Below are 15,924 nucleotides of genomic sequence, written 5' to 3' on the forward strand. Positions count from 1 at the left end.
GAAATGTTACTTTGTGCATGGCTTGCATATTTAAAATGTTGTGATGCTGGTAACTAATGTAAGGGCATCCTTTGATGAGAACTTTCCATTTCACCTTTCCTGAACCTTCTCAAGAATCTAGGTACATAGGGATGCAGCCTTGATTCTGCTCAGATTTTGATCCTCAGACCGTAATTTATCTTCACTGTCCAAACAACTGAGAAGCAAAGTATTTTTCAATGAGATCTCATGACCAGGCATTATACATTAAAAGATCTTTCTCAACCTATGGGCTTTTAAACACAGTCAAGTCTATGAATTCATAATACAGCAAAGAGGGATGAAAAGAACTGCTTAGCAACAGTCAATTTCTGGTGGACATAATATTGTAAGATGTTTAAGAAGGTACTGCTTTTTGCTTTAGCTTGCAGAGAATTCCTGCAATCGGTGATCTTGAAAAAGGGACCAAAATTCATTCTCCTTTTTTCTACAATGAGAAGATTTCTCAGCTGGAAACATGGCTTTGCCAATAAAGTTATGTGACCTCAGAAGCTTCAAGTCAAAAATATCCATAGTAAGTACCTGTGGCATTGAGCGTGTTAGGGAAGGGATACACTCACGCACACGTGTAACACACGCACGCACAGTCTGGTTGGATTATGAACCCACCTTCAGGAACTCGCACGCGACCGTCCTCGGGTCACAGCGCTGATCCCACAGGGCGGCCCGGCACACACAGGCCTGCGGCCTCGGAAGGGAAGCGCCCCGCAGCCCCTCTCCAAACCCTCCAGTCCCTCCCGCCCGGACGCGCCTCCTCCTCCGGGACGCCCGAGGCCACCCCCGGCCTCAGGTCGGCCGCCAGCACAGCGGGATCTGCGCCTGCGCAGCCAAGTCCGGCCCTCCCAGAAGCCTCCGGGGCGGCGGGCGGTGCTTCCCACGGACTGTGGCTACCCCAGAGCCGCCTCCACGGGCGCAGGGACGTCGCCTCGGCGCCTTTCCGTCCCGGTGGGCGCCGCGCGTGAGGAGGAGACGGGCGCGGGTCGCGCGGGAAGGACGCAGCGTCGCAACCCGAAGCCCGCGGGACGGGAGCGGGTGAGGGGCCGCGGGGGTCCGAGCGAGGGGGCGCAGGGCTGGGAACCGGGAGGGGCGCTGCGTCCTGGGTGACGGGGTCGCGGGGGCTGCGGGGCTCTGTGGGGTCGGGTGGCGCGTGCCTCTCGGTGCCCGCCTCTTCGGCCCTCCTGTCAACCCCGCTCGGCTGCCGCGGAGATGTGGCCGCACGTGGGGAACACTGAGCCCGAGAAAAGGTCTTGGTGAGAAGGTGCAGACCCGAAAGGACGGGCGTGCAGATCAGGAATTGTCCCCGCCGCGGGCTCCTGGGGGCATCTGGGTGGAGACTCCAAGAACAGGCTTCCTCCCGGGGACTGTGCCCCCCGGGGCTTCTCGGGGGTCGTGTGCATGGTGGAGAGCGACCGCGTTCCCTGAGCTCCGAGCGCTGGAACTGCCGCGAGTCTGACCCGGATTCCAGGCTCTCCCTTCCGTGTGGCTGCTCGCCGTCACAGGGCCGCGGCCGTGGAGGGTGGGACGTCGTGCTCGCTGTGGCGCTGTGTTTATTCTGGATCATTCGCCCTTAAGATTTCTGTAGCTCGGAAGTATCGAAAGTGTGAAATTAATGTCATGAGTGTTTGCACGTCTAATTACTAGACAAATGCTAAAGTTTTTCAGAACAGGAGTTCGGACCAGGGGTCCCTAATATTTGTGGGTTTACAGGGGACCACAGACCGACCCCTCGTAGTTGTATAGAGAATTCCTCTATGCTTTGTAAAAATGCATTTTTCTAAGATGTACATAACCCAAAAGATTTAGATCTGGATTTTTGATCTGCAAAGATTGTTATACGTTCGTACGGTTTGGCATGAAATTAATGATCAAGATAATGGAAATAGTTAAGAAAATCACTGCCATCCATGGGGTAGAATATTATGCAGGTAATAAAAATTCTGTTCATAAGAATTACTCATTATACGAAAAAAATGGGTATGATCTAACGTTAAGCTGTCTTTATATTGTAGATATTAGTACTTCAGTAAATTGATTATGTATTTATATGCAGCTCATTTTGAAAAGAGAATTTTGTGAAAACTTTTTGCAAGGATTGTCTGCAAAATGCTGGTTTAATAAGTTATTCAGAGAAGGAAGGAGTTTAGCCACATTTATTGGGCATTTTCTGTGCACTCAAAACTTTTCAGCCTATTTTGTGTACATATTCTTATTAATTTGTAAAGGCAATATCCGTCTCCATTAATGTTAAAGTATTTATAGTGAGATATCTCTTAATTGTACCAATGCAGTACAGCTAAAGAATTTTCAAGAACAGGTAAGTGGTTATTTGTTTCAATCACGTTGATAATAGCCCATTTTTTCACAGGCCTAATATCTACATGTTTTTTAAATGAGAAAGGTAAAGCTTCTTCCCAAAGTGATGTCTATAAATATTTTCAATACTTTGAAATATCTTTATGTTGTATTTATGATGATGGAATGAATGCAGGCTTATTGCAAAAAAATTTTATTTCCTGATAAATTTATTAAGAAAGCGAGAATAACCCATAATCTTTCTGTCTAGAGATAATCACCTTAAATATTTTAGTGTATTTTTTCCAGTGTTTATTTTTCCATTTCCATGTGGTTTTGTTTCAGCAGAATAGAATTAATCAAATAAAGGAAACAGAGTCCAACTATTAGTTTGAAAAAGAAATCTAATTCAGTTCATAGGTGTCTTTATACCTCTGTGCATGTAGAGAGAAGAGGACAGGGCCAGGAACTTCTTGTTTGAAAGACATTCCAGTAGTTAAACCTTTTAGTTCATAGAAATGTTATTTAAAACTTTATTACCAGTATACCATATTACTAAATAGAATTAGTAGTTTAGAGATTTCAGATTACTTTCAGAAAAAAACAGGACTAATCTCTGATTTTTAGGTGTTTTGCAAGTGCAAATAATATTTCCAAACATAGTTATTATATCAGAAGATAAAGATTATGAGTGTTTATATAACTCTCCTATTGTGCAGAAGAATAAGATTCATTCTCCAGTTAATGTTTTCAGTTTTATTGTGCTGTTCTTGGAACAAATTTAAGATGCTGAACAGAGTTTTTCTTGCTGTCTGTAGCTGCTGGGGACTGAGGAAAGGGACATTTTCTCTTTTTTTGTTTAATAATCTCTCTCTCTCTTTTTTTTAACTCATGATTTTATTAAGCAGAATTCTGTTTTCTCAAGTGGAGGTCTTTAAATTTTAAAAATTAGGATTATAAGAAAGAGAAAGCCCAAGAAGCATAGTTTTAATATAATAAAAACAGGAAGCACCAAACTTAAATTCCTTTTCTAATAAAAGTTTCAGGGACGTGGAATAATTTTCATCTTCAATGATGATAGATAATTTCCATTAGTCATGCTGATACACATTTTAGTCTTCAAGATGGTCATATGTCGTAGGTGATACTCTTATCCCTGCTTTGCTGATGAATAAACAGGCGCTGAGGTATTTTTAACTCTCATAGCTCAGAGCTCAATATCACTTCCTGAAAGTCTGAAAACAGTGCCTGTTTCTTTTCTTTTTTTTTTAAGATTGGCACCTGAGCCAACATCTGTTGCCAGTCCTTTTTTTCTTCTTCTTCTTCTCCCAAAGGCCCCCGAGCACATAGCCGTATACTCCAACTGTAGGTCCCTCCGGCTGTGCCATGCGGGATGCCACCTCAGCATGGCTTGACAAGCAGTGCCTTGTCTGCCTCGTGGATCCGAACCGGCAGAACCCGGGGTGACTGAAGCGGAGTGCGCAAAACCAACGACTTGGCCATGAGGCCAGCCCCAATGCCTGTTTCTTAATTTCAACTGGATACCACCTCTTAAATTATGCATACTTTTTTAAACCTACCATCTTCACCAAGCAATTCTTTTAATCTTGTTTTCCATCAATTGCATGGTTTAATATCATCCTTATTAATTACGGCACAGTATGTCACAGTGTAGCAGAGCATTATATATTTAACTTCTTTGCCTGCTGTGAGATTTTTCTGTTTTTAATTTTGGACTATCAAAAATTATTCTCTGGTGGGGACAGCCCAGTGGCGCAGCAGTTAAGTTTGTATTCTCTGCTTTGGGGCCCAGGGTTTGCCCGTTCGGATCCCTGGTGCGGACATACGCACTGCTTATCAAGCGATACTGTAGGAGGCATCTCAGATATAAAATAGAGGGAGATGGGCACAGATGTTGGCTCAGGGCCAGTCTTCCTCAGCAAGAAGAGGAAGATTGGCAGCAGATGTTAGCTCAGGGCTAATCTTCCTCAAAAGAAATTATTCTCTGATGAACATCCTTGTGCTTATACATTGTGAACTTCCATAGTTATTTCCTTTAAAAATTTTCTAGAAGTGGTGTTTTTTGGTGAAAAATCATACTTCCTTTAAGATTGGACTTCTCCCTTCTAAGCTCATAAGTCCATCTTAGCATCACTAAAAGTCTGTCAGCAGACATATGCTTCTTGATGTGATGCTTTGTGAAGTACAAAGCACCACTTGTGACCTATTTATGCAAAAAAATATGAAGCAGAATCTAATCAAGCATTTTGATCTCAAAGTTAATAGGAAATACAGGGATAAAGGAACAATTTAAATGACACCACAAGAAAGCATCAGAAATACCCAGGATGTGGGATACTCTCCAGGACTACCGAGCTGGTTTATATAACAAGCAAAAATCTTGAAAAGAAAATCTAAAGAGAAGAATGGATTTAAGAAATTTAACTATTAAATGTAAAGAGTTTAACTTATTTGGATCCTGATTTGAACAAACCAAGTATAAAAACATTTATGAGACAGTTGGAAGACCTTCGAAGATGGACTGAATTTTAGATTATATTAAGGAATTAATACTTCTTTTGATACTGGTATTGTGATTATGTAAGAAGACATCCTTATTTTTTAGAGAAATATTTAAGGGTGAAATTACAGAAAAAATGGCAAAATAATGGGAAATCTCTGGGATGTGTTTTAAAATACTACAAGAAAAAAAAAGACGGATGAAGGAAGCGTAACAAAAGATTAGTAGTTGTTGAAACTAGGTGGCAGACGTATCACAGTTCATAATATTATTACTCTCTGCTTTTGTGTGTGTTCATAAATTTTTCATGAGATAGAATTAAAATTATTGTGTCCTGCAAATACTGCCTTGTAAAATGTGTAGAAATTGAAACATACTCTGCAGTTTCACCATTTCAACAAATAAAATCCCCTTCATAGTCCTGGAAAGAAGAAATCATACTTCTTTTAATTGTCTGCACTATGCCAAGTCTGGAATGTGTAATACTTGGAGTAATACAGTACCTAAAAAGACATATTGATGAGGTGATTGGGAACATGTTGTGGAAGAGCATAGTGGTAACATTAACTCAATTCCTGCGGGGACACTAAAGCACAGCTGGTCTCAAGGTCTTTCTCTTCTCCCAGGTCCGGGATTTGTGGACTCTGCTCTAATGGCAGAGGAACCCAAAGGACTGGTCAGCTCTTGCAGGTCTAAAACCATGGCCCATGTAAGTTGATGTTTATCTCCTTGTTGAAATATGTGTGTTTTTTAGGTCATATCGGTATTTTCATCAATTTTCCTGCAGTTCCTAAAAGAAAGGCCCCGCAAATAACCTGCTTCCCAGCTCTTGTTCCACAGAGCAGTGACGCCAGATTACCTGGCGCCCTCTCTGTGTGGCCCATTCTTAAGTAACTGGGGTTCATGTAATTATTGACCAAATTATTCAGCGTATTTTAAGTGCCCATTCTTCTGTTGAGGGCAGGCATGGAGTAGTGAAGCAGTTCAGTTCTTTAAGTAAAGCTTTATGCAGTGCGGGTCAGGTCTGCAGTATGGTGAGATGCAGACGGTGGTTCTGTTTAACTGTCCGCAATAAGACTGACATATTCTGCATCCCTGACATTTCCAGAAGATGAGGTGAAATTTGTCATTGAGTGACCCAAATCTTAATGTAGGGAGAAATCTCATGCTTGGTATGGATTAGTGTATGATTGGGGCTTTTAACATGGAGCTCATGGATTTGGTAGGAAAGCCATGAGACATGAGGCTATTTTGTTGTTGAATGAGACATGCTAAGCTTGGGTGACGTCTGTATAATTGACCAACCTTCTTCAATATCCTTTAACTCAATGTATGATCTACTACTGTATAATTAATTACCCTGAAACATAGTGTCATAAAGCAGTAAGCATTTATCTCACAGTTTCAGAGGGTCAGGAGTCTGCACGTGACTCTGGGTCTCTTAGAAGGCCGTCAGTGTGTCAGTCAGGGTTGGCGTCATCTCAGAGCTCAACTTTGGGCAGATCTGCTTCCAAGCCCACTCAAGTGCTTGTTGACAGGATCCAGTGCTTCATGGGCCGTTGGACCGGGGCCTCACTTCCTCAGTAGGCGCTGGCTGGAGATTGCTCTTGGTTTGTTGTTATGTGGGCCTCTCCAGAGGGTGGCTCACAGCATGGTAGGTGGCTTCCTCAGAGTGAACAAGTGAGACAGCAAGAGAGGACGAGCAATGTGGAAATCCTAGTCTTTTATAATCTAGTGTTGTAAGTGACATTCCATCACGTTTACTGTTTTCTGTTTGTTAGGAACAAATTACTCTTGCTAGGTTCAGCCCACATTGAAACGGAGAGGATTTCCTGAAGACGTAAACACCAGGAGGTGGCGATCATTGGTAACCAGTGAAGTTCCCTCCCACAGTCAGAATAAAGGAAGTGTTTAGTGAGAAATGGTAAATGGCAACAGAACTGAATGGCATATGTAGTAGGTGAAAACAGAATCTTGGAATTGGGGAAGACTTTCCAAATTGTGCATCTAACTGTATAAATTATTAAATATGATACATCCATAAAATACAATGTCACATGCCAAAAAATACATGGATCTAGTGAAGCAAGTCAAATGTTGATGGTAAGATTTGACATAGTAAAGTAGGTGATGCTTGAATGAAGTCTTAATTTTATGCAATTTTCTAAAGTTTGGATAAAAACATCCCATGGTTAAATGTCTCTCTTCCCTTCAAAGAAAAGTATTCCTCAATAACCCACATTTATTGAGAATTTATGAGGCAGGTACCATTTCTACATTATTCTTGTATACACTTATTTATTTAGTAGGGAAGCATTATTATTTTCTCCTTTTCCAAAAGATTTTGATATTTAGAAGTATCCCAGAGTATGGAAGACGTTTTGCCTATACCAGCAGGCTTCTTTAAAAATATGTATGCATTCTGCTTCAGTCTCCTCCTACATCATAGATTTCCAGCCTACAGGTTTTCCAGATTGCTCTTTTCCTGCATAGAAGTCCTTCATCTCCTCTGCTCCCACGTTGAAAATATTTTCTTCAGTTTCCCCAGTAATGCATGTATTTCCTGTTTCAGGGATCATTGACGTTCAGCGATGTGGCCATAGACTTCTCTCAGCAGGAGTGGGAAGGTCTCGACCCTGTTCAGAAGACTTTGTACCAGGACGTGATGATGGAGAACTATAGAAACCTCATCTCACTGGGTATGTTTATCCGCCTCAGATAATTTAGAATCTTCTGTATCGGCTGTGTGTTTTTTCTACTGCAATTTTCAGGGCTTCCTTTCAAGAAACTACTTAAGTTTGTTTTCCCTCCTCCCGAAGAAGTGATGTGAGCTTTGTCATGGTTAGAAATGGCAACTCCATTAAACACCTCTATCTTTCCTATCCCTCAGTAACATTCTTAGCTCCCTCTGTTCTGTCTTTGTATTTGCCTCTCTTCCCTACTGACCAAGCAGCTCCATTAGCAGTCTGTGGCATACGTTGTCAAACCGTTGTCACAGGATCCAGGTTTCTCGTTCGTTTGTGCTCCACATTGCTGTAATACATTTTATTGTCTGGGCCACTTCTAGGGATATCGGGTTGAGAGCGGGTCCTGAGTTGCTCTCATTATCGGAAGAGCCTCTGTAATTCATGTAGTGGTGGACTGGGTATTTGGAATTCATTTAAAACAGCGCCAAAAGCAATGTTTCCTAAGACACAGTTGGTCTGATGCGTGGTTTTGAGTCGTGATCCATGAAAATTACAGTTAAAATGAAATGAATGTCCGATAGCTGTCTCTTCTTGTGTACTCTAGAAACTTCAGGGCATGTCATTAATAATGTTAATAGCTAACACCGTGACTACTGTGTAGGCAGGCACATTATGTGATCTGATTAAAATAACTGGGAGTATTAACTGATTTAATCCCCCCAACAGTGATACTATTACCCCCATTTTATAAATGAGAATACTAAGGTACAGTGGGTTTAAGTGAACTGCCCAAGGTCGTACCTAGCTGGAAGGCAACAAACAGGAATTGATCCCAGGCTCCAGAGTGTGTTTTCACTATCTTTATGCTTGTTCTCTAGTGCTAAAGGCCATATGAGTTTACATTTTAAACAAACAGTATAACAAAAACTGATCTCTTATTCTTTACTTCTCTCGTTTTTCTCTAAAATATTGAATATCATTATGATCTTTTGATTATAGTAATTATAATTTTAAGTCTTGACTAGTGACTATTTCTCTATCCTGTGGCTTTTTTTTTCTCTGTAAGCAGGTCATGCCATTTCTAAGCCAGGTGTAATTACCTTATTGGAGCAAGGAAAGGAGCCCTGGATGGTTGTAAGGGAAGAAACAAGAAGATGGTGTCCAGGTAAGTGAGAGCAAGTCAGGCAGGAGAAGTCCTCTGTGTAGTGATGGCCCAAGTGGGGGACACACTTGGTAAACACATCCTGCGAACCCTGCTTGGGAAGCTCCCTTCTCTGTGAAGAACAGGCTTGTGATGGGGGAAGGAAATATCTCAGAATGAGACACCCAGTGAACTTCATCTTAACCTCATTAACCATTCGTCGTGTTACTTTTCTCGTATTTCCCTCCCAGTTTAGTGCTCGACACTCTCCTTCTTCCGCAGTGTAGCCATTTTGCCTGTACATAGTTTGGACCGACATTCTTTCCAGATCCTCTCTTTTGGTGTGACTCCATTGTCTAAAATTACATTAATTCCTGTATCTGGCAGATATTTGAATCCTCTGAGTTGGGCCCTGCACGTGGCACCGTCAGTCCAGGAATAGTAAGTAGGGCAGAGAATGTTTCTGCAGTGATGGGATCATACTGTGTTAGGGACAACAAATACATGGATAAGTAGTATCAGGCAGTGAAATACGTTATGAAGGACCCTAACCAAGAACACTGCACATTTAGGTGAGGTCGCAGGGTCAAGAACCCTTTTCTGAGAAGGTGACGTTTGTGCAGAGATGTGAAGTAAGGGCTCAGGGGTTTTGAGTATGTGAGCGAGAACATTCCAAGGAGAGTGAACCACACGTGCTACGGCCCTCAAGGGGGGATGAGGTTTGTGTGTTTGAGGAGTGGCAGGTTGATCAGAGTTAGTGAGTGGTGACTGACAGGATGTGAAGCTAGAACGTTAGGAAGGATCAGATCCTATAAGACATTGTGGTTTGTAAAAAGAATTAAAATTGTTTTCTAAGAGTAATTAGGATCCCTAATCCGATTGAGGTTTTTTATAAAACATTTTTACCTTTTCCTTAATTTCTAAGACTTACACAGAAGTCTAGATGAAACAACCATAGATTTGTTACTCATTTTCGTATCCAAGTATTTCTTAATTCTTTTTGTGTTAACATTTATTGGGTGGATTTATTCTCGTATTTCTTTCTAGGTTGGTATTATTTCTTTTTCATTTATTTGAAGTTTTCTTGTCATCTTTATTACCTAATTCTGAGTTCTAATTCATGTTTATGATCTTTTGTATTTCAAACTATTTTCTTATCTTTTAGCATGTTTTTCAATAGCATGGTAGTTTTCCCCTGTTGTGAAGGCATTTGTTTTAGATGTATTTATATTGTCTCTACAACTATCATTATCTTTAGGAATTTAACTTCTCGTATGGAACTTGTATTTCGGCCATTTTTTTGGTCATTTTATTTGAGATTAGTTTTCCTCGATTTTGAGGAAAGAATCAAATTCTGAATACTTTTTCTAAATTTGCGATTGTAGCGTTCCCTCTTCTTTATCTAAGCATTTAAATTATCATGACTTCGAGAAGGGATGGCGATATTCAGGAACATAGTTTTTTTATACTGTTGTCATTACGTCGGTATTAATCTGATCTAGATTGTTATAGATTAAGATGTTAAGTGTAATTCCGAAGAAACCATTAAGAAATAACTAAAAAAGTTATGTAGCAAAAGAAACAGTAAGGGAAATCAATTGATACCCTAGGACATATCTATTTAACACCAAAGAAGGCAATAATTTTTAGAATGGGGGAAAAACGTCTAAACCATATAGAAAATAAGTATCCAAATTTCAGGCATAAATTGTATCAGTAATTAAATGTAAACTAAGTACATACTCCATTTAAAAGACCAACATTGACAGACTGGATTAAAAACAAAAAAGGTTCTATCTCTGAGAAACACATTTTAGGGTCAAAAACACAAATAGGTTAAAATAAATGATGGAAAAAGGTTAGAGTATGCAAAGAGTAACCAAAAGAGAGCTGGAGTGCTGCTAATATCAAAAAAAATAGACTTAAGGAAAAGACTGTTAGTAGAAACAAAGAAGGATATTTTTGTAATAGTATGAGTCATTCCATCAATACAATGTAACACTAACAAATATGTATCAGTGAAGAAGCTCTACACTATATGGAGCTAAAACTCAACAGAATTAAGGAAAAAGTAGAACATTCAACTATAATTTTGGAGACTACAGTATCTCACTTTCCATGATAGATAGAACAACCAGACAGAAAATCATGAAGTCACTGGAAGATTTTAAGAAAATTATAAAGTTTGTAGGCCTAACACAGTTTGGTGGGATACTCTGTCTAAAAAACAACAGTATTGGGGCTGGCCTGGTGGCACAGGGGTTAAGTTCCCACATTCCACTTCTCGGCGGCCTGGGGTTTGCCGGTTCGGATCCCGGGTGTGGACGTGGTACCGCTTGTCAAAAGCCATGCTGTGGTAGGCGTCCCACATATAAAAAAGTAGAGGAAGATGGGCATGGATGTTAGCTCAGGGCCAGTCTTCCTCAGCACAAAGAGGAGGATTGGCAGTAGTTAGCTCAGGGCTAATCTTCCTCAAAAAAAACAACACGGGATTACATTCTTCTTAAGTGGATATGGAACATTCTTCAGGATAGAGCATATGTTAGGCCATAAACAAGTCTCAATGAATTTAAAAGGACTGAATTATACAAAGTATAGTCTCTGGCCAAGATAGACTGAAATGAAAAATTAATGAGAAAGAAATTTGGAAAATTTAATATGTGGAATTTACACAGCACACCCTTAAGTAATCTGGGTCAAAGTAGAAATGACAAATAGAATTAGGAGATGCTTTGTGATGGATGAAAAGTGAAACACAACATGACAAAGTTTATGGGATTAAAGTAAAACAGTGCAAAGAAGGAAATTTATAGCTGTCAACCCCTCTATTAAAAAAGATCTTAAATCAATAACCTGCCTTAAGAGTCAAGAAAAAGAAGAGCAAACTAAACCCAAACCAAGCAGAAGGAAGGAGATAATAAAGATTAGAACACAGGTAAATGAAATAGAGAATACAAAATTAATAGAGAGCACCAACAAACTGAAAGTTTGTTCTTTGAAGAGTTAAAGAACGTTGATAAACCTTAGGACGGAAGAAGAAAAAAGAGAGAAAGCTCAAGTTACTACAATGGGGAATGAAAGAGGACTCATTTCTACTGAACTTACAAAACCTAAACGGGAGTGTATGGGAAATTTATGGATAATTGAATGCCAACAAATTGAATAACCTAGAAGAAATGGACGCATTCCAACAAATACACCAAATACCACCTGTGAAACAAGAAGAAATGGAAAATCTGAATAAATATATAGAACAAGTAAAGATATTGAAGCAATAAGCCAAAAACTTCCTACAAGAAAAAGGCCAGACCTAGATAACTTCCCATCTGGAGTCTAGCAAACATTTGAATAAGGATTGACACCAGTCCTTCACAGACTCTTTTGAAAATCCTAGATGGGCGAACACTTCCCAACTCATTCCTTGAGGCCAGTGTTACGATGATACATGACCAGGCAAAGACAAGAAAGGGAACCTATGGACCAATATCTCTTATGAGGATATATGCAAAAGGTTCAGCCAAACTAGGAAACCAAATGCAGCAACATATAAAAAGGATTATACATCATGACCAAATGAGGTTGCCTCAATAAAGGAAAATGAATTAATGTAATACATCTTGTCACTAAAGGTCAAAAACTACGTGATCCTGCCAACAAATGCAGGAAAAGCACTTGATAAATCCAGTACCCTTTCAAGATAAAAACTCTCAACAGAGTAGGAGTAGAAGACTTCTGCAACCTGATAAAGGCCGACTACAAAATGCAGCTAATATACTTAATGGTGAAAGACTAAAAGATGTTCCCGTAAAATCAGGAACAAGAGGATAACCACTCTAACACCTCTATTCAGCATTAGTAGCTAGGGCAATTAGGCAAGAAAATGAAATAAAAGTCATGTAGATTGGAAAAGAAGAACAAAACTAGGTCTCTTTGTCTGTGATATGATCTGGTATATAGAAAATCCTAAGGAATCCACAGGAAAAACAAATAGAGCTAATACATGAGTTGAGCAAGGTAGCAGGATACAAGATCAGTATACAAAAACCAATTATATTTCTGTACACTTGGAATTAATAATCCAAAAGTGAAATTAAGCAAAGAATTCTGTTTACAGTAGCATCAAAAAGATTAAAATCTTAGGAGCAAATTTAATAAAAGAAGTGTAAGGCTGAACACTAAAAATATCAAGAAAGAAAAGAATATATAAATAAATGGAAGGACATCCCATATTAAGGAAACAAAATACTTAATATTGTTAAGATGGTACTTCCCCAGTTGATGTAGATGTTCACCACAATCTGTATCAAAATCCCAGCTGGCTTGATTATGGAAATTGACAAGCTGATTCTAAAAATTATATGGAAGTACAAGGGATCCAGAATTGTGAAAAAAAAAAAAAGCTTTAGAAAGACGAAAGTAAGAGGAATCACTTTTTCTAATTTCAAACTTTACTGCAAAGCTGCAGTAATCAAAGCAGTGTGGTCCTGGCATGATGATGAACACGTGTATATAAGTGGAATTTAGTTGAGAGTCCTTAAATAAACCAATATATGTATGGTCATTTACTTTTTTAATGAGGATGTCAACCCCGTTCATTGAGGGAAGTGGAGGAGGGGAAGAATCTTTTCAACAAATGGTTCTAGGTCAAGTGTATATTCACATGCAAAACAATGGAGTTGGACTTCCACTTCCCACCAACTACAAAAATTAACACAAATTAGATCAAAGACCTAAATGTAAGTGCTTAAACCAAATCTTTTAGAAGGAAGTATATGAGTAAATCTTTGTGACCTTCAATTAGGGTTTTTTTTTTTTTTAATATGACACCAAAAACACAGGCAACCAAGACAAAATAGATAAGTAGGTCATCATAAAGCTTAAAAAGTTTTGGGATTCACAGGACACAGTCAAGAAGATGGAAAGTCAACATGCAGAATGGGAGAAAATACTTGGGAATCATACCTACGAGGTTCTAGTAGTCAGAATTTATAAAGAACTCCTACAGCTAGAACGCAAAGACAAACTGACCCCATAAAATGTTGGGCAACTAACTTGAATAGGCATTTTTCCAAAGAAGGTTTGTGACTCTTCGATGAGCACGTGAAAAGATGACTGAACAGTATTAGTCATTAGGGAAATGGTCATCAAAAACACTGACAACTTCACACCCTTCAGCATGGCTACAGTGACAAAAGTGGATTAAGAAGTGCTGGTGAGGATTGGGAGACATTGGAACACCCGTGTGTTGCTGTTGGGAATGTAAAACGGTCAGCCACGTGGGAAAGTAGTCTCTTGGTTCCTTGCAACATTAAAGTTGGAGTTACCCTACAGCTCAGTAGGGTGCACTCCCTTACGGCCTTTCTGTTTTTGCCCAAATATCACCCTTTTAGTGGGGTTTTGCAATGAGCCATTCTCCCAGCCCTCCCAAGCCTCCTTTCTAACTTCATTTTCTTCCTTAGCAATTTCCACCTTCTGGCATGCCCTGTGATTTACTTATTTTGCAAGCTACCAAAGGGCAGGCTTTTCTTCTCATCCGTTTCCTTCATAGCTAGCTACATACTCAAGAGAATTGGAAACGTACATCTCACAAAAACTTGTAATGGGTGTTCATAGCATTGTGTATGATAGCCAAAAAGTGGAAACAACCCAAATTTCCCACTATAATCAAGATATACAACATTTATGTTATGTGAAAGATTCTCATTGTTTCCCTTCCTGATCAATTCTCATCCCCATGTCCACCCAAATCCAAACCAACACTGACCAACTTTCTGTCAGTGTAGATTAGATTAGCCTTTTCTATAGTTTTTTAAATATGAAATCATCCCTTATGTACTGTTATGTTTTGCTTTGTTGGTCAATGTAATGATTTTGAGATACATCTGTATTGTTGTGTGTGTCAGTAGTTTGTTCATTTCTTTTGCTAAGTAGTATTGTTTTGTATGGATATACCCTACAAATTTTATGTAGACATACATAATTTGTGTTTTTGGTCACCTATTGCTGGTCTTTTGTGTTGTTTCCAGTTTGGGGCTATTATGTATGAGTAGAGCTGTTATGAACATTTGTGTGCAAATTCTTGTATGTGCATATATTTGTATTTTTATAGTATGAATACCTAGAGTAGAATTGTTGGGTAGTATCTGTATGTTTAACAATTTGGGGAATTTTACCTGCTTCTTTTCCACTTACTCCCTATCTTTTCCAATCCTTAGTCTTGTCAGTACTTTAAATTCTATATCTGGTTGGCATGTAGTGATGTCTTATTGTAGTTTTAATTTGCATTTCCATGATAACTAAGGATCTTGAGCTTCTTTCATTTACTTTAATTCGTATTTTTTGGAGTGTTTGTCCGAATCTTTATCCATTTGAAAACATTATTTTCTTATGTTTGAAGAGCAACTGTTCTTTATTTTCGATACTAGTCCTTCTGTAACATTAAAAATATTTTTCCCCAGAATGTGACTTACCTATCAATTTTATTAACAATATCTTGCAAGGAGCAAAAGTTTTTAATTTTCATGTATTCCAATTTATCAAATACTTCTTTTATGATTTGTTTTTCATATATTATTCAAGAAATCTTTACCTGCCCCAACGTGGCAGTGTTTTTTGCCTGTTTTTCCTTGACCTTTTATAATTTTTTTCTTTTATGTTTAGATCTATATCCATTTTGAGTTAATTTTTGATTATGGTGTGAGTACGTTTCACGACTCATGTTTTGCCCTATGAATATCCAGTTATTCCAGCACCGTTTAAGAGTTAATTTTCTTTCCCCCATTGGATTGCTTTGGCGCCTTGGTCTAAAGTGAAATCATTGTATGGACGTGTGCCTGTTTTGGGTGTCTATTGTTTTTGTCATGTTGGCGTGGAAAGTGGAAGTCTTGCAGTAGGTTTTTTGTATGTGACCTTTATGGAATGGAGGTAATTTTCTTCTGTTCGTAGTTGGCTGCAATTTCTTTACTATAAATGGGTGTTCAATTTTGTCAAATGCTTTATCTGAATCTATTGAAGTAATTATTCTTCAAAGCTTTACATTCAGTAAAATTCACTTTTTTGGGTGTATAGTTCTGTGGGATTTGACAAGTACATGTATTTCTATAGCTACTACCACAATCAGGATACAGAGCAGTTCTGTTACCTCAAAAAATTCCCCGATTCTGCCACTGAGTGGACAAACCATAAACCTACCCTTAACAGCTAGCAAGCGCTCATGTATTTTCTGTCCCTACTGTTTGTCTTTT

General features: G+C 39.1%; 1 protein-coding gene across 1 annotated transcript in view; it reads left to right on the top strand.

Annotated features, from left to right (window-relative positions):
- The first annotated feature begins 890 nt into the window (after positions 1–890).
- The window catches only part of LOC106836094 (zinc finger protein 30-like), a 65,988-nt gene continuing 50,954 nt past the window's right edge, over positions 891–15,924 (top strand). The window contains exons 1-4 of the mRNA XM_070499530.1: positions 891–1,071; positions 5,479–5,561; positions 7,425–7,551; positions 8,609–8,704. Coding sequence (XP_070355631.1) covers positions 5,505–5,561; positions 7,425–7,551; positions 8,609–8,704 — 280 coding nt within the window. The 5' untranslated portion in view covers positions 891–1,071; positions 5,479–5,504. The remainder of the gene's footprint in view (positions 1,072–5,478; positions 5,562–7,424; positions 7,552–8,608; positions 8,705–15,924) is intronic.

Source organism: Equus asinus, chromosome 26 (assembly GCF_041296235.1).
Source record: "Equus asinus isolate D_3611 breed Donkey chromosome 26, EquAss-T2T_v2, whole genome shotgun sequence".
NCBI classification, from domain to species: Eukaryota; Metazoa; Chordata; class Mammalia; order Perissodactyla; family Equidae; genus Equus; species Equus asinus.